This window comes from Myxine glutinosa, chromosome 7 (genome assembly GCF_964187855.1).
Source record: "Myxine glutinosa chromosome 7, kmMyxGlut1.1, whole genome shotgun sequence".
Taxonomy (NCBI): Eukaryota; Metazoa; Chordata; class Myxini; order Myxiniformes; family Myxinidae; genus Myxine; species Myxine glutinosa.
This window is the reverse complement of record NC_136267.1, coordinates 174,732,382-174,750,859: the sequence shown is the minus strand read 5'-3', so window position 1 is coordinate 174,750,859 and position 18,478 is coordinate 174,732,382. Positions and strand designations below refer to the sequence as shown.

The 18,478-nt window shown below is 41.7% G+C and overlaps 1 protein-coding gene across 1 annotated transcript in view; it reads right to left on the bottom strand.

Moving 5' to 3' along the window:
* LOC137431849 (electroneutral sodium bicarbonate exchanger 1) overlaps positions 1 to 18,478 on the bottom strand; it is a 211,964-nt gene that overhangs the window by 38,303 nt on the left and 155,183 nt on the right. Inside the window, exons 16-19 of the mRNA XM_078782766.1 lie at positions 16,931 to 17,036; positions 14,695 to 14,856; positions 10,390 to 10,503; positions 6,156 to 6,317 (exon numbers count right to left, since the gene is read on the bottom strand). Coding sequence (XP_078638892.1) covers positions 6,156 to 6,317; positions 10,390 to 10,503; positions 14,695 to 14,856; positions 16,931 to 17,036 — 544 coding nt within the window. The remainder of the gene's footprint in view (positions 1 to 6,155; positions 6,318 to 10,389; positions 10,504 to 14,694; positions 14,857 to 16,930; positions 17,037 to 18,478) is intronic.

Genomic DNA, 18,478 nt, shown 5'->3' with positions numbered 1-18,478 from the left:
GTGTTTTGAATTACTTTGTGGTGAGGTGTTTTGAATTACTTGGTGGTGAGGTGTTTTGAATTACTTGGTGATGAGGTGTTTTAAATTACGTGGTGGTGCAGTGTTTTGAATTACTTGGTGGTGAGGTGTTTTGAATTACGTGGTGGTGAGGTGTTTTTAATTACTTGGTGGTGAGGTGTTTTTAATTACTTGGTGGTGAGGTGTTTTTAATTACTTGGTGGTGAGGTGTTTTTAATTACGTGGTGGTGAGGTGTTTTTAATTACTTGGTGGTGAGGTGTTTTTAATTACTTGGTGGTGAGGTGTTTTTAATTACTTGGTGGTGAGGTGTTTTTAATTACGTGGTGGTGAGGTGTTTTGAATTACTTTGTGGTGAGGTGTTTTGAATTACGTGGTGGTGAGGTGTTTTGAATTACGTGGTGGTGAGGTGTTTTAAATTACGTGGTGGTGAGGTGTTTTGAATTACTTGGTGGTGAGGTGTTTTTAATTACTTGGTGGTGAGGTGTTTTTAATTACGTGTTGGTGAGGTGTTTTGAATTACTTGGTGGTGAGGTGTTTTGAATTACGTGGTGGTGAGGTGTTTTTAATTACTTGGTGGTGAGGTGTTTTGAATTACTTGGTGGTGAGGAGTTTTTAATTACTTGGTGGTGAGGTGTTTTTAATTACGTGGTGGTGAGGTGTTTTGAATTACGTGGTGGTGAGGTGTTTTGAATTACTTGGTGGTGAGGTGTTTTGAATTACGTGGTGGTGAGGTGTAATCGTCCCAAACTTCCAGTCTGCACCTTCCCCTCCCCTATGTATGTGCTGAGGGGATCTTTCTTGAAAAAAACAACATTCAACCTAAATCTTCAACCTAAATTTCCTATAAAAATGTAATATCACAAACACAACAAATACATTTGTGCAAAATAATTGTTTGTATTATGATTGGTGTAAATCATGACAACACAGCAACTCAGGTAGTCATTATCCTCAGCTAAAATAAGCCCGTTCCTCAGTAACGACGCTTGGTGAGGCGAGCGCAGCGAGGCGAGCCAAGCTAGTATATATATATATAAACAGAAATTGGGCGCTACTTTTGACTCACCCTGTATATATATATATATATAAATAAATAAATAAATATATTATAAAACATGATGGAGTGTCCATCTGTCCATTCCCAAACTACTCCCTCAGTTTTGGGGCTAGCCCCGCTAAACCTTCTGTGGAACGTTTTGGAGTCCCAGCAGATGTAAGGTAGGTCGAAGCTTTCATATATTCCTAAATAAAATTACGATTTTGAAATTGACTCGATACGGACCTGCTCCCAAACCCGGAAGTAAACAGATGGTGACAATGGGCTGGTTTGATAATATGTCAATATAATCGTGATTTAACACAGTATTTTGTTATAGTATTAATGCATGATCGGAATGATGATGTTTGGAATGAAAATAGAGATAACGAGTTTAAATATGAATGAGAAAATGACATGAGGGTTTCTACTTTCTAACCGTAACATTCACGGATTCGCCAAATGCAGATTCACCATTGACTGGGTATAGAACCATTCAAATGGGTACGTTTATCGTGCAAGTCCTTCATTATTCTGCTGTCAATGCCTGATGTTCGACTGACGGTGGCACAGGAACGTGGAATTAATTGGTTCATCATTTCCCATTCGCCGTTTTTTTTTTGCCCAAGTCATTCACGAACCGGCTGTCCATGTCTGATGTTCGACTGACGGTGGCACAGGAACGTGGAATTTATTGGTTCATCATTTCCCATTCGCCGTTTTTTTACCCAAGTCATTCACGAACCGGCTGTCCATGTCTGATGTTCGACTGAAGGTGGCACAGGAACGTGGAATTTATTGGTTCATCATTTCCCATTCGCCGTTTTTTTTTACCCAAGTCATTCACGAACCGGCTGTCCATGCCTGATGTTCGACCGAAGGTGGCACAGGAACGTGGAATTTATTGGTTCATCATTTCCCATTCGCCGTTTTTTTACCCAAGTCATTCACGAACCGGCTGTCTATGTCTGATGTTCGACTGAAAGTGGCACAGGAACGTGGAATTTATTGGTTCATCATTTCCCATTCGCCATTTTTTTTTGTCCAAGTCATTCACGAACCGGCTGTCCATGTCTGATGTTCGACTGAAGGTGGCACAGGAACGTGGAATTTATTGGTTCATCATTTCCCATTCGCCGTTTTTTTTTGCCCAAGTCATTCACGAACCGGCTGTCTATGTCTGATGTCCGACTGAAGGTGGCACAGGAATGTGGAATTTATTGGTTCATCATTTCCAATTCGCCGTTTTTTTTTTACCCAAGTCATTCACGAACCAGCTGTCCATGTCTGATGTTCGACTGAAGGTGGCACAGGAACGTGGAATTTATTGGTTCATCATTTCCCATTCGCCGTTCTTTTTTTGTCCAAGTCATTCACGAACCAGCTGTCCATGTCTGATGTTCGACTGAAGGTGGCACAGGAACGTGGAATTTATTGGTTCATCATTTCCCATTCGCCGTTTTTTTTGCCCGAGTCATTCACGAACCGACTGTCTATGTCTGATGTTCGACTGAAGGTGGCACAGGAACGTGGAATTTATTGGTTCATCATTTCCCATTCGCCGTTTTTTTTTACCCAAGTCATTCACGAACCGGCTGTCCATGCCTGATGTTCGACCGAAGGTGGCACAGGAACGTGGAATTTATTGGTTCATCATTTCCCATTCGCCGTTTTTTTACCCAGGTCATTCACGAACCGGCTGTCCATGTCTGATGTTCGACTGAAGGTCACACAAGAACGTGGAATTTATTGGTTCATCATTTTCCATTCGCCGTTTTTTTTGCCCAAGTCATTCACGAACCGGCTGTCCATGTCTGATGTTTGACTGAAGGTGACACAAGAACGTGGAATTAATTGGTTCATCATTTCCCATTCGCCGTTTTTTTGCCCAAGTCATTCACGAACCGGCTGTCCATGTCTAATGTACGACTGAAGGTGACACAAGAACATGGAATTAATTGGTTCATCATTTCCCATTCGCCGTTTTTTTGCCCAAGTCATTCACGAACCGGCTGTCCATGTCTAATGTACGACTGAAGGTGACACAGGAACGTGGAATTTATTGGTTCATCATTTCCCATTCGCCGTTTTTTTGTCCAAGTCATTCACGAACCGGCTGTCCATGTCTAATGTTCGACTGAAGGTGGCACAGGAACGTGGAATTTATTGGTTCATCATTTCCCATTCGCCGTTTTTTTGCCCAAGTCATTCACGAACCGGCTGTCCATGTCTGATGTTTGACTGAAGGTGGCACAATAATGTGGAATTTATTGGTCCCATGGTTTAGCATTCACCCATTCCGCATCCTTTGTTTGCTTTTGGCTCTAGAGTATGCTGGTAATTCATGTTCAAGTACAATGATGTCTGCTCAGTGTTTTCTCCTATATGTGATACATGTTCAAGCTCCCCTATGAACTTTCAATGAATTGTAATATAAAACCAGGGAAACACTGGTAGGCATGGATGACCCACAGAATATGTAAATTATATGATGGTTTGAACAAACTTGTGAAAGCACCATGCAGAGATGATTCCTACCAAGTTACATCTAAATCGGGTGAATTCTTATTGAGAAGTCAAGTTTCGATCACAGAATCGTAATAACATTTCACCTTTGACCTACTTAATATGCAATTTTTTTGATGTGATTACCAAGGCATCAGAAGGCCTTGGTATTCAGAGGTTCTACAAAGTTTGGGGAAAATAGGACTATTGGTTTTAGGATCATGGCTAATGAAGGTTGTGGTCAGGTTTCATCAAAATTGTGTGTGTAGTTTCAGAGAAGCAGGTGCGAGTATTTACATACTGACTGCCTGACTGACACACTGACAGACACCGAGTGATGCTAATACCTCACCTGAACTACGTTCCAGGTGCACGAACAAAATGGAACATCGGGACAATTTTGATTCCTGAAATTCTAAAAAGATAAACTTTCGTTTAGTAAATCTGGGAATAGCGGGCCAAATTTCAGACCTTGGATATACTTTAGTGATATATATATATATATATATATATATATATATATATATATATATATATATATATATATATATATATATATATATATATATATATATATATATATATATATATATATATATATATATATATATATATATATATATACATATATATATATATATATATATATATATACATATATATACAGACTTGGCATTTAATATGGATTATTTTTTTTGTGTGGGTGAACTTACTTTTCAAGATGTCTTAGAACCAAAAGTTCATTGGAATTATGTTGAAATTATTCTAGATTTTGTTAATGTGACCTTTACAGGAAACAAACACCACATTTGACATTTCGAAACAAATAAATTGATCCTTGAAAGTGATGTAAACTGATATCGAACTCAATTCATGGACAGTACTGTGTTAAACTTCTGCACGTTTTCCAGAAGTATCTCTTTATTTTGCACATTAGCCAAATTTTAATTTAACAAAAACAGAAGTTAAATTACGACTGGGATTATGGACAGTAAAATTACAGTTCAGTACTTCGTGTAACCCCCACGAGAATTCAGGAGAGCACGTACACGTTGAGGCATGCTGTTCACGAGGTTTGCCAAGGTTTGGACAGGAATCGCTTGTCATGCAGTGACAATAGCCTGCTGCAATTTATGCACAGAGGTCAGCTGCTGGTCCAAGTGGTCGATTTGATGCGTTATTTCTGCCCACAAGTTCTCTATCTGATTGATATCCGGGGACATGGCAGGCCACTCCATATGCTCTACACCACGGTCAGCAAGAAAGTGTTGGATCATGCGAGCACGTTGAGGCCGTGCATTGTCATCTTGGAAGAAAAAGTTTCCTCGAAAGGCTGCACGAACAAATGGAAGCAATGTTTCTTCCAGAATGGCCCTGTACTTGAACTGGTTCAGGTTTCCATTCAGAACAACCAGGTCAGTTTTGCCCCCTGCATGAAAAGCAGCCCAAACGGTCACCCCACCACCTCCAGCTTGGACTCTTGGCACGATACAATCTTTGTTGGAAGCTTCATGCACTTGTCTGCGCACTCGGACGCGGCCATCTTGACGACAGACCAGAAATCTAGACTCGTCACTGAAGATCACGTGATTCCAGTGTCCTGGCTGCCATTGACGGTGCTCTCTGGCCCACTGCAATCGGCGCTGGCGGTGTTGTCTGGTCAGGCGTGGCTTTCTCAGGGGACACCTGGCACGATAGCCTGCTTGAACCAGTCGTTGGTTGACTAGCCTTCTGGATACAGGCACATTTGTCAGTTGCTGCCACTCAGCCCGAAGCCGATTAGCTGACTTGGTACGGCCATTGCCGACTAACCGGTGCAGCTGGCGATCATCCCTCCTTGTGGTTCTGCGGGGACGTCTTGGCCTCGGTATTGGAGTAGGGACACCCCTCTGAGCATTTAGTTTCAGGATCTTTGACACCTGACCTTGAGTGATGTCATACTGCCGAGCCATAGCACGCTGTTTCATGCCGGAATTTCGTAAAGCCACCACTAAATGACAAACAGCATTGTCGAGTTGACGGACCATCTCCAGGGGAAGCGGCAATAACTTTTGTAGACGTGCAGCAGTTGTTTTCCACTAATACAGAACGTAACAACCCTTATATACCCGATTGTGAAGCCAATCGTCAAATGTACCTGTCCATACATTTTGTCATGCCACCTGTGATATAATCCTGTTATTGACTTCTTGCTGCGGCAGACAATCAGTGACATGGTTCTTTTAACAAAGAAATCACCGAAGCGTAAAAGAAACTCACCAGATTGACATACCGAATTCAGAAAGTAAACCCAAGTCAAGAAAAAAAAAATATTCCATATGAAATGCCAAGTCTGTATGTATGTATATATATATATATATATATCATATATATATATAAACAATGGCTATTTAGATTTATCGAAAGAAGAAGAAGAAATTCGTTTAACTTGAGCTGAAATAAATGCTTCAAGTGAGATGTGACCCCATCTCTGCCGATAAAGGTTAATGAAAGTGAATGAGCTAAAAGTGAACCAAATTGGTAAAGTTTTTAAAGAATTTGTGAATGAGTTATTAGCACCAGATTACACACAAGGTAAGCACAGGCCAGGGTAACCTTGAGCTTGTTCTCTTTGCGGTTTATGATCAGCGATGTGATCTGCTGGTCCATGAAGATAAGAATGGTGCACAACAATGCTGGAATTGCTGCAGCCGGGAATGTCCACCAGGGGTTAGGTCCGATCGGGTCCACGATCCATCCTCTGTCATCCCGTGTGGGCTGTGGGCAACGACTAGTCACTCGAGATTTGCATTTGCACAAAACAATAAACCACACAAGAACAGCTGACTCAAGTAAAAAAAACACTCAAGATGGCAAGCTGTGACACAAGTCTACTTTGGCAATGACAAAACATTATTTTCGTTTTCTTAAAAAATGCAAATGATTCCTTTAGTAGCAAAAGTAAGCCTGGTGTGGATTAATGGTTAAGGTGGTTGGCCTAAGATGTTAGGGTCTTGAGTTCAAGCCCCTGTCGTGATGTTGAAATAACACCAGGTGGGATGACTCATCCTGTCATTCTTCCAAGGTTGGCAAAATGAGTACCAGCTTACTGCTAATGAGGGGCACTGCATCAGTGGCAGAGCCACGCCCCCATAAAAATGATGCAACCAGCAGCCTCATGCTGCGTAAGAAACGACAACTGGTAAAAGTACCCGTCCCCAGTGACGGAAAAAGTTTAACTGAATCTAACAATTAAAAAAATTATTTCAGAGACTTTAAAACGGTTAATTTTGTCGCACTCCTGGTTTCACTCAGAGCCAAAGCTCTGAGCTACTCATAACGCCCACTGCAAAATGGTGGTGAGCATTGGGTGGCGAAGGTTCAATTTGTGTGAAAAAAATGGTGGTGAACATTGGGTGGCGAAGGTTCAATTTGTGTGAAAAAAATGGTGGTGAACATTGGGTGGTGAAGGTTCAATTTGGGTGAAAAAAATGGTGGTGAACATTGGGTGGCGAAGGTTCAATTTGTGTGAAAAAAATGGTGGTGAACATTGGGTGGCGAAGGTTCAATTTGTGTGAAAAAAATGGTGGTGAACATTGGGTGGTGAAGGTTCAATTTGGGTGAAAAAAATGGTGGTGAGCATTGGGTGGCGAAGGTTCAATTTGTGTGAAAAAAATGGTGATGAACATTGGGTGGCGAAGGTTCAATTTGGGTGAAAAAAATGGTGGTGAACATTGGGTGGTGAAGGTTCAATTTGTGTGAAAAAAATGGTGGTGAACATTGGGTGGCGAAGGTTCAGTTTGTGTGAAAAAAATGGTGGTGAGCATTGGGTGGCGAAGGTTCAATTTGTGTGAAAGAAATGGTGGTGAACATTGGGTGGCGAAGGTTCAATTTGGGTGAAAAAAATGGTGGTGAACATTGGGTGGTGAAGGTTCAATTTGTGTGAAAAAAATGGTGGTGAGCCTTGGGTGGCGAAGGTTCAATTTGTGTGAAAAAAATGGTGGTGAACATTGGGTGGCGAAGGTTCAATTTGTGTGAAAAAAATGGTGGTGAACATTGGGTGGTGAAGGTTCAATTTGGGTGAAAAAAATGGTGTTGAACATTGGGTGGCGAAGGTTCAATTTGTGTGAAGAAAATTGTGGTGAACATTGGGTGGCGAAGGTTCAATTTGGGTGAAAAAAATGGTGGTGAACATTGGGTGGCGAAGGTTCAATTTGGGTGAAAAAAATGGTGGTGAACATTGGGTGGCGAAGGTTCAGTTTGTGTGAAAAAAATGGTGGTGAACATTGGGTGGCGAAGGTTCAATTTGTGTGAAAAAAATGGTGGTGAACATTGGGTGGCGAAGGTTCAATTTGTGTGAAAAGAGTGCAAAATATAGCAATTTCAAATTGTTACTCCATGAAGATCTGTATTAAATCGACTTTAATCTAGATGTTCATGTTGATTTTGGCTAACCCCAGCTCTAACAAGGAAAATGGCCTGAAAATGCCTGTTGTTGTTGTTGTTGTGTTCATGGTGATTTAAAATAGTATGGGAATGTACAATAAAATAGTGAATGTTGAGCTTTACCTGCATGTGACCCGACCCTTCAGATCCCTAAGAACCTCTAGACCTGGGGTTCTTAACCTGGGGTATACATACCCCTTGGGGGTATGGGGACCAATATCTGGGGGTATGGGACTTGTAATAAATTATAATAAATTCTATGAAATATCAACTTTACCAATTTTCCAAGTAACAAGTAATAAGTTACCAATTTTCATCCAAAAAAATAGGCAATTAAAGTAAAAACACCCCTCAGAATGCACCACAGAGCACCGAGAAATCAAAAACATTCTAGGGGGACATGCCCCCAGTCCCCCCTAGCTATGCGCACCTTAGGTGCGCCTTGGTCAGTCAACAGTCTGGTGAAGGGGGTATGGGGGACATCGTGGGCAATCCGTTGGGGGTCTTGACAGGGAAAAAGGTAAAGAACCCCTGCTCTAGACCCTTAAGATCCTTCAGAACCCTAAGACCTCTTCGGCTCTTTAAAACCCTAAGACCCCCCCCAGAACAATAGCACCTTTTAAGATCCTTAGACCCTTAAGACCTCTAAGACACTTCTAGACCCCTAATATCCTTAAGACCCTTAAGACACTGTTAGACCCTACAGACCCCTAAGACCCAATACAACCCTATACAACTTAAGACCCTATACTCTTAAGTATACTCTTAAGACCCTATACATCCCTAAGATTCTTAAGACCCGATACAACACGAAGACCATATAGACCCATCACACCCTTAGACCTTATTACACCATCTTAAGAACCCTTAGACTTTGAAGACCCTTTCGAGACCCTTAGACTCCTTTCTAACCAATAGACCCTTTTCGACCTTCACACCTTTCAGAGCATTTAAAACCCTATAGACCTCTTTGACCTTTCTACCCTTTCTAAGAACCTTTAGACTTTAGACCCGTTCAGACAATTCAGACCTTTTCAACCATTTGACCTTTACAACTTTTCAGACCTTTGACCTTTACACATTTACAACTAGACCATTAGACCTTTCATTTAGTTATTTAATACATCCTTCCATTTATTTGTCCCACAAAATACACCACATCAAAACAAGTACAAGTGAGGGCCTGCAATCTCCGATTGCTCTTTCGAGTTCAAACCATGTTGCTGTTTATGGGAAACCCTGTATGATCGATACCTTGGAGGTTTATTTGTCGTGAACATGTTAAATATGACCGACGTTTACACCTCTGCACTTCATTCAACCACCAGGTGAAGATTAATATTCACTACCCTGTGACATGCCGAGTACTCATTGAATGAGTTACACAATTGCTTAACTTTTATCCTCATGTCCATGCGAGCATGTGGTCTTCGTGTAAATAATTGATTCATCAGATATCACAAAATAAAATAAACAGAAGGATTTAAGTCAGGTATATGAGAGATCTGATTCAATGTTTTTTCCACATCGATACCTGTCTGAAAAGGGTAGTGAATTAGGAGCAATCAAGTAGTAATAGTAATAGTAGTGGTAAAAGTAGCAAGTGAATCCACATTAGGAGCAAGGACTTCAAGTTTTGTAAATATTTGAAATGTGAATGGTAGAACGTTAAGGAGAATAGGTAAGTACCGGTAGCTACGGCTCGCTTCCGACAGCCCTCCTAATTTATTTAATATGCTAATTAGGTGTGAGTCTAAGTATTAAGACTGGAATGGTAGCACCTGCAGTGAACCTTGCTGGGGCTACGGTTCCCGGGGGGTGGGCTGTGGTATGTTTGTAGGGGGTAGACAATGATCATGTGATCATGATGGATGCTGTGAAGAGGAACAGGTTGAGATGGTTTGGTCATGTGTTGAGGAAGGATGAAAGTGACTGGTTGAGAAGAGTGATGGAAATGAATGTAGAAGGAAGTAGAGGACGGGGAAGACCAGGAAAGACTTGGCTAAAGATGGTGGAAGAAGAAATGTGGGCAAGGGGGTTAACAAGGGGAGATGCAGAAAATATGGCAAGATGGAGAAGATTGTCATGGGGGCTGCAAGGCTAACCCCCCGCTCTAGCAGGGAAAATGGCCTTAAAATGCCTGTTGTTGTTGTTGTTGTTGTTGATACCTGTCTGAAAACCTAAGAGAAGTGATTCAATCTTCAAGAAGTTTATGCAGAAAATCGAGCACAACTCTCGCAGTACTGCATCGCTCTACAGTCTGCAATAACAATTTCTTCTTTACAGGGTATCGGGCTTATAGTGGAGCTGACACACACACACACACACACACACACACACACACACACACACACACACACACACACACACACACACACACACGGAGAGATGTTGGTTCACAAACCTTGAACACACTTGGAACCTGTAGCTTTGGAGAGGGAATTCCCAAGAGATGGTCAGTGGTCAACATGATAAGGATAGTCAGAAAGACCGCAAAATCACTCACTATTGCACGCACCTACCAGGGGGAAACAAAATATCATTTTATAGCATCCATCAGTGAAATGCATTAATCGCAGGAAATGACAGTTACTGATCACATCAATTAATTATACCTTGCCCTCACTAAGTATTCATACCCTTTGACTTTTTTCACATTTTATTGTGTTACAGCCTGAATTTTACATTGATTAAACAGAGATTTTTTGTCAGTGATCCATACAAAATACCCAAAAATCAAAGTGGAATTTTTTTTTTTTAGAATTTGTTTACAAAATAATTTTAAATGAAATACAGAAATATCCAATTTACATAAGTGTTCAACCTGAGTCGATACTTCTTAGAAGCGCCTTTGGCAATAATTACAGCTTTGAGACTTCTTGAGTATGTCTGTATCACCTTTGCACATCTGGATTTGGGGATTTTCTCCCATTCTTCCTTGCAGATTTGCTCAGGCTCTGTCAAGTTGGATGGGGATGTGGAAGTGTAAAATTTATCAAATGGAGTAATTTCTATGAGCCACAACCTGCTCTCCTAGTGTGCAAGTTTTTTTTGTGGTTTCCATGCAGAATCTGGGATTTCCTACAGTTGGCAAGTTATCTCCGACACTGACCAAATTCGTTGCTCGAGAAAGTAAAATTCTTCGTGGAGGCAATGGTAGACCACATATTGTCATGACAAAATGATTTATGACTGAGGGTAATATGATTACAAATAGGGTTTTTGGAAATAATGTAATGTTAGGTCGAGTATGTCTTATTGAGTTATATAAGCAAATTGGAGAAAAGATATTGTTTTCTTGGTAAATAATTAAATAATACAACTAATGCCACAATGTCTGACCAGCTGCCTGGAGTAATTAGCATCCACTGAATTGCTTTACAAATCCCTTTGTGTTTATAAAACTAGTGAATAATCGACTCAGTACAAAGTCCAAGCTAAACATTGTATTGATAAGTGAATGCAAAATACTTGATAATTATTTTGCAGAATTTGGGCAAAAAGATTTCCTGCTGGACAATGGAAGGTGGATGATTTGCTTTGCACTGGCCGATGGGGGATGGGCCCACTGCACTTTCTTTATATTTATCTAAGAGATAGTTTTATGAAATTGTCAGCGTTCTCAGTAAAATCTTTCAAAAGAACGATGGTTAAACACTGCATCAAATAAAAAAACGTATAGCTTGTTAGTGTTTGATAGGGGTTAGTCTAAAGTATAAAATCCTATAAAATCCATGTAGGCTAGCTCTCTCTGGCCCTCTGATCCAATATCTTCTCAATAAAAGATCTTTTGTGGGATTGCAGTATGATTTTGACTTATGAGGGAAAAGATAAGTTTGCAGATTGAAAAAGGATGTGATTGTCATAGCTACTGAGTGACCTTTTGATTAAATAAGGACTTTCTTATTGTATGCCTGTTTTTATAGATTTCTAAATATTAAACCATAAAGTTAACGTCCCTGCAATGGCAGTAGTGCTGCAAAGTTATAACGTTAACACAACGTTATGATTGATAGAGTCTTGGCGCAGAAGAGTCTCAACCAACACATTCTTCTCATTAAATAATTTGAAAATGCAGATCTGCTCTCAAAGGGGGGAGTACTCTCATCTCAATATTTCACTCGACCAATCACGTTGTATCCCCCGATCCTTGCTCCCTCCCACCAAAACTTTGCCCAACCAATCCTACTGCTCTCCTCCCCTCTCTTCGCTCCTCCCCTCTCTTCGCTCCTCCCCCCTCCACTTGCTCCTCCCACTTCAAATTGTATAAGAATCAGAACTGATGTCCAAATAGCAGGATTAGCACTGTAATTGTAAGATGTTGGTGTGTTGTACTTTAGGATTTTCAGTAGGTTTGTAATGCTGTAAATGTTGTACTGAGGATGTTTTGCTTGGCTGGTCGATTCTGTATGGTTACACTATATGTTGACTGTATACTGTGCATGCTACTGTATTCTCGATGATGTTTCCTTTGATGTACATCTCTACTGTACCAGGATTTCACTTGGGACCTTCTGTGAATCTTGCAATGTAATTTGTGAATTGTAATATGGTTTGATAAAGGTTATTGTTTCTTGCTGTGTATTTCCTTGTAGACAGAAAGTGTTGTCCTCCTCGGGAATTAAAATTTGTGATTCATCTTCTGACAAAGGTTATGGACATTGAATTTTTGGTTCATCTATTACATACTAATGTAGGAAAATTATCCCCATCAGGGAGCGTCAGTGAACAGCAATCTTGAAGTCTTTCCACAGATTCTCAATGGGATTCAAGTCTGGGCTTTGACTGGGCCACTCAAGGACTTTCACGTTATTGTTCAGAAACCATTCCAGTGTTGCTTTGGTTGTTTGCTTGGAGCGATTATGCTCTCAGATGCCTCGTGCTCTCAGTTTTTCACGTGCCTTTTTGCAAACTCCAGGTGTGCTGTCATCTGCCTTTTTCTCAGGAGTGGCTTCTGTCTGGCCACTCTCCAAAGCCTAGAGTTGTGAAGGGCTGCAGAGACTGTTGTCCTTCCGGCAGGTTCTCCAATCTCAGCCAAGGAACTCTGTAGTTCTGTCAAAGGTCTTTGGGTTTTGGTCACCTCCATGACCAAGGTCCTTCTTGCTCAGTTGCTCAATTTGGTAGGACGGCTAGTTCGAGGAATAGTCTGAGTAGTTCCATATTATTTCCATTTCCTAATGATGGAGCTCACTGAGCTCTTGGGAACTTTCAACACTCCAGAAATTGTTTTATACCCTTCATCAGATTTATGCTTCTTCACAATTCTATTTCAGAGATCTACAGACCTTGGACTTCATGGTAGAGTATCCGTTCTGACATGCACTGTCAACTGTGGGACTTTATAGAGAAAGGTGTGTTTCTTTCTAAATCATGTCCAATCATTCGATTTGGCCACAGATGGACTCTAATCAAGTTGTAGAGACATCTCAAGAATGAACAAAGGAAATTGAATGCACCTTTGCTCAACTTGGAGTGCCAAAGCAAAGGGCTTTTCCATTTACCAAACCATTTAAATACTTATTGACTCAAGACATTTCAGCTTTTCATTTTTTATTATTTTGTTAAAATTTCTAAAAACATAAAAATTCCACTTTGACATTATGGGATGTTATGTCTAGATCAGTGACAAAAAATCTCAATTTGATCCATTTTAAATTCAGGCTGCAACACAACAAAATGTGAAAAACGTCAAGGGGTGTGAATACTTTCTGAAGGCCCTGCAAATGCATGTGCACATAGGTGATCTGACAATTAAATATTCTCACACATTGAATGTCGTAATAGAGGCTTCTCCAAATCAGTTAAAAGAACATTCGATTCAAGCATGGAATAGAGATCAAGCAACTTCATTTTCCGATTCATCATTACAGGCCAAGGGCCCACTCGACGAATGATTGATGCTCGGAGTGAGTGTCCAGATGAAATTAGTGAATGAATCAAAGTGCATTCACAAGATGAATGATGAGCAATCATATTTGTTACAATCATTATAATGTAGCGGTTACCGCTGGATGTACATAATCGCCTTGCACCGGCCAGAACACGGCCAGACGCGCCTCTCACGGGCATGCCCGGACTCACTGTTCCCGGGCACGCCCGAACCTCCCGGGCACGCCCGGTCTCGTCTTTCCCGGGCATGCCCGCTCTCGCCTTTCCAGGGCTCGCCCAGAGCGTCCGGGCATGCCCGCTATCGCCTTTCCAGGGCTCGCCCAGAGCGTCCGGGCATGCCCGCTATCGCCTTTCCAGGGCTCGCCCAGAGCGTCCGGGCATGCCCGCTATCGCCTTTCCAGGGCTCGCCCAGAGCGTCCGGGCATGCCCGCTATCGCTTTTCCAGTGCTCGCCCAGAGCGCCCGGGCACGCCCAGCCTCGACTTGCCAGGCCGCAGCCAAACACGCCCGGGCAGGTCCAGACTCGCCTTTCCAAGGCTCGCCCTTGATACCCGGGCATGCCCGGTATAGCTTTTGCCGGGCAAACTTCCCGACATAAATGTGTATATATATTGTTGCCCGAAAAACGGGCTTGTCAGAATACCTGAGCTGTTTTGTTTCAATAAAGCAACTCGGACGAATTCCGTCTTTGGTCGCGTCAATTCTTTTGACTCGCGTTGGAGCGCAGTTCCTTCAATAACACGATCCTCCATGAAAAAGGCAATCACATTGGAGGGACACAACTGCCTCAGAAGCTATTGTGTTACTCAGACTAATCTTACTTTTGTAGGGAAGTATCGCATGGTCTTGAACTCCTTGAGGAATGTTGAGAGTAAGAACGTGGAAAAGAACAGGATGACCGACCAGAACAACACATCAGGTACATAAGGGCCGTGGTGTCCACAGGCTGTGCCCACAAACTCTCCGTGCAGGCTCCGGCATTCCTACAGAAACACAACCGGGTATCCCAAGCAGTGATGACTGATTTGCACAGTGCTCAAGCTCTTGTTACTTTCTGTGGATGTCCACAAAAGATAACCTACCAATCTATCATTCAACACAGTCAGTATCAAATTGGATTTGAGAAAATTCATTTAGAAATTCCCACATAATCCATAACATTGAGCAGTGATTTGCCTCAATATTGTAACAAGAATGACCACACTGTGGTCACAACCTGCAACACAAAATTTATATTTTTGACCTCCTCTGTCCACTCAACTTTCCCATCCTTCCTGCTGAAGGTATGAGATAATTAATCTTCGAGGGGCTCCATGGTTTGGTTCAATATCAGTTGCGAGCCTGAGGGACAGCTGGGACTGGTTTCAGGGAACTAGTGCACCCACTCCGAGAACAGGAGCGACAGGAAGGATCATGTTATTATCCTCTCTGGGGTTTCAACTAGGCTCGGGTAGATCAGATTTCAGATTACCGTAGATCTAGGCTCAGGCCTCAAGAACGTCAGGGGTGTGTTCAGTTACCAATCGCTCCATTTGAAACCGTTGACAAGGAACGGCTGGCTTGAAAAGCGCTAGCTAGCTCTCTCCCTCCCTCTCTCTCTCTCTCTGTGGTGATAAACCTTTTGTTTATAAAACCTGTACGTGGTATTTTGAGGCAAGGGACTTTGCCATTAAGCATGAGTGAATTGGCTTTAAAAATCCAGTAACGGGCCGATTGGGAAACGTGCATTGAATGTGAAAATGGGCCCGTTCAAAAATTACGTAATGCTATTTTTTAGGGAGGCGCGTACGGCCTTGATTAAACCTTACTAATAATCTAACGCTAGATCCAAACAAAGCCAATGAAAATCTGATGCAACAAAGCCGGACAGTGTATAATCAGCAGAGGACTACAGGCTTAATGTGTTAGGCCCACCGGAAAACCAAAATGGCGGCCATACCATTTTGTCTTGGTGACGTGATGGGTGGAGTCAAGCGACAGATGTGGGTGTGGTCCGCCAGCTGTCCGACCAATGGGTGCACATTTTAAAAATCGACACCCCAACAAGAACCACAACAACAACGGGAAGCTCTTGTAGACCTGCGATGTCACAGGTAAAAATACTCGTGTTTTTAGTCCAAAAACAAATATTTGTTGCCCCTTCAATGGATACTTTCTTCGCGCAACTAAACCATACTCAGCATAGACAGTTGTCCATCACTTCTTTTGAACCATGTTCCTTGCCACCATCGATCTTGACTGAACGTGATTTTTGTTTGAAGGTATTTTGGTGTACATACCTGAGAAAACTGCTCGATTTGAGGCTACTCGACACAAGTCATTTATCCTCTGTCGGAAATGGCCGTTCCAGACATGGTGGTGTTATGGTTACAGCGTCCGCTCTGAGTCTGGCAGGTCGGGGCGGGTCATGCCAAAGACTTTAAAAAAAGGTACGTGGGGAATGGGGAGGTGTTTCAACAAGAAGAACTTCTTCATCAGCTTGCTCTGGTCCTATTGTACCTCCATTAAATCTTTACTCAATGCGCTTCCACAAAATGATGCGGCGAAGCAGCCACAGGCTGCATACGGACCACCGCCACATCACATGTATGACCAAGTGTGACCACAATAATAACAGTGTGACCAAGGCAAGATCCGAACAGCCAGACAAGGTAAACAGACAGACAGACAAACGGACAGACAGGGGTGAAAACATAACCTCCATCCATCCACCTTCGGTGGCGAATGAATGAATATGAAATATGAATGAATGTCAAGTGAGGTCGAAGAATCGATTTGGAAAAAGCCTATAATAAGTATCTGAGACACAACACGTGACCTTAATCATTAAATCATTGATGTCTTTACCTGCATCACACCTATAAAAAAAAAACCCAAAAGCTTTGAAAACTATTATCGCCATTGCAGACTCGCTTCATTTCCGGATAAAACTTTCAGTTAACTTTTTGGTAGAATCTCTGGAGATCTGAGAAAATGCAGTCAATCATCAAACAGCTTCGGAGATGCACACAAATGAACAAAACAGTCACCATTGGTTCGGTCTGAGGTCGTGCTTACGGAGACGGTAAGGTTGCTCCAGGTGAAGGAGCTTGAGGTGACATTCCATTTGTCCCACAGTTGTAGCGTGTGGTTGCTGGGAAGAGATGGAGCCACGCAGGTGCATCTGCAAGGAATTAATAGCCCAATCATAAGCTTGTTTGGGGGGGACAAATTCATCTTTTTGGCAACATTTGCAAATACTGTCTTATATTTGGAATTTTTCCCCTTTCAAGGGATCACGCAGAGATAACACACCTCAATGGCACAATGTGCTGTTCATATCATATGGTAGAATTTATTATCGATGGCCTCTATTTCACAATTTCCCAATGACGTGCAAACAATAGAACTCATCACATGTCAAAAAATGAGCATTATTCGATCTTATGTTTATCCAATATTAGCATATACAAAAGTGAGACAGAAGTTGAGAGTGATAAATAAACAAAGGAGTGGGTGGAGAAGAATATGAGAAGGGGAAAAACCAAAAAAATAACGAGAACTGCACTTGGTCGCGCATAGTCTCACCTCGTGTGCTCATTCTGAATAAAATAAAAATAAATCGCACACATGTTCAAAGGAAGAGGTTCAGTTTGGCATTTTAATATGAAATAGGAAAAGCCTAGAAACGTACAAAACCCATTAGAATTACCCTTTAGAACCCTTTAGAATTACCCATTAGAACCCACCACAATTACCCTTTAAAACTCATCAGAACCCACCACAATTACCCTTTAAAACCCATCAGAACCCACCACAATTACCCTTTAGAATTACCCATGGGAACCCTTTAGAATTACCCATTAGAACCCACCACAATTACCCATTAGAATTACCCTTTAGAATTACCCATGAGAACCCACCACAATTATCCTTTAGAATAACCCTTTAGAATTACCCATGGGAACCCTTTAGAATTACCCATTATAACCCACCACAATTACCCATTAGAATTACCCTTTAGAATTACCCATGAGAACCCACCACAATTATCCTTTAGAATAACCCTTTAGAATTACCCATGAGAACCCACCACAATTACCCTTTAGAATTACCCATTAGAACACACCTCAATTACCCATTAGAATTACCCTTATCAAACCCTTTAGAATTACCCTTTAGAATTACCCATTAGAATTACCCATGAGAACCCACCACAATTACCCATTATAATTACCCTTTAGAATAACCCATTAGAACCCACCACAATTGCCCTTTAGAATTACCCATTAGAACCCACCACAATTACCCATTAGAATTACCCTTTAGAATTACCCATGAGAACCCTTTAGAATTACCCATTAGAACCCACCACAATTGCCCTTTAGAATTACCCATTAGAACCCACCACAGTTACCCATTAGAATTACCCTTTAGGACCCTTTAGAATTACCCTTTAGAACCCACTACAATTACCCTTCAGAACCCATTAGAACCCACCACAATTACCCTTTAGAACTCTTCAGAATTGTCTTTTAGAACCCACTACAATTACCCTTTAGAACCCCTTAGAATTGCCCTTTAGAACCCACTACAATTACCCTTTAGAACCCACCACAATTACCC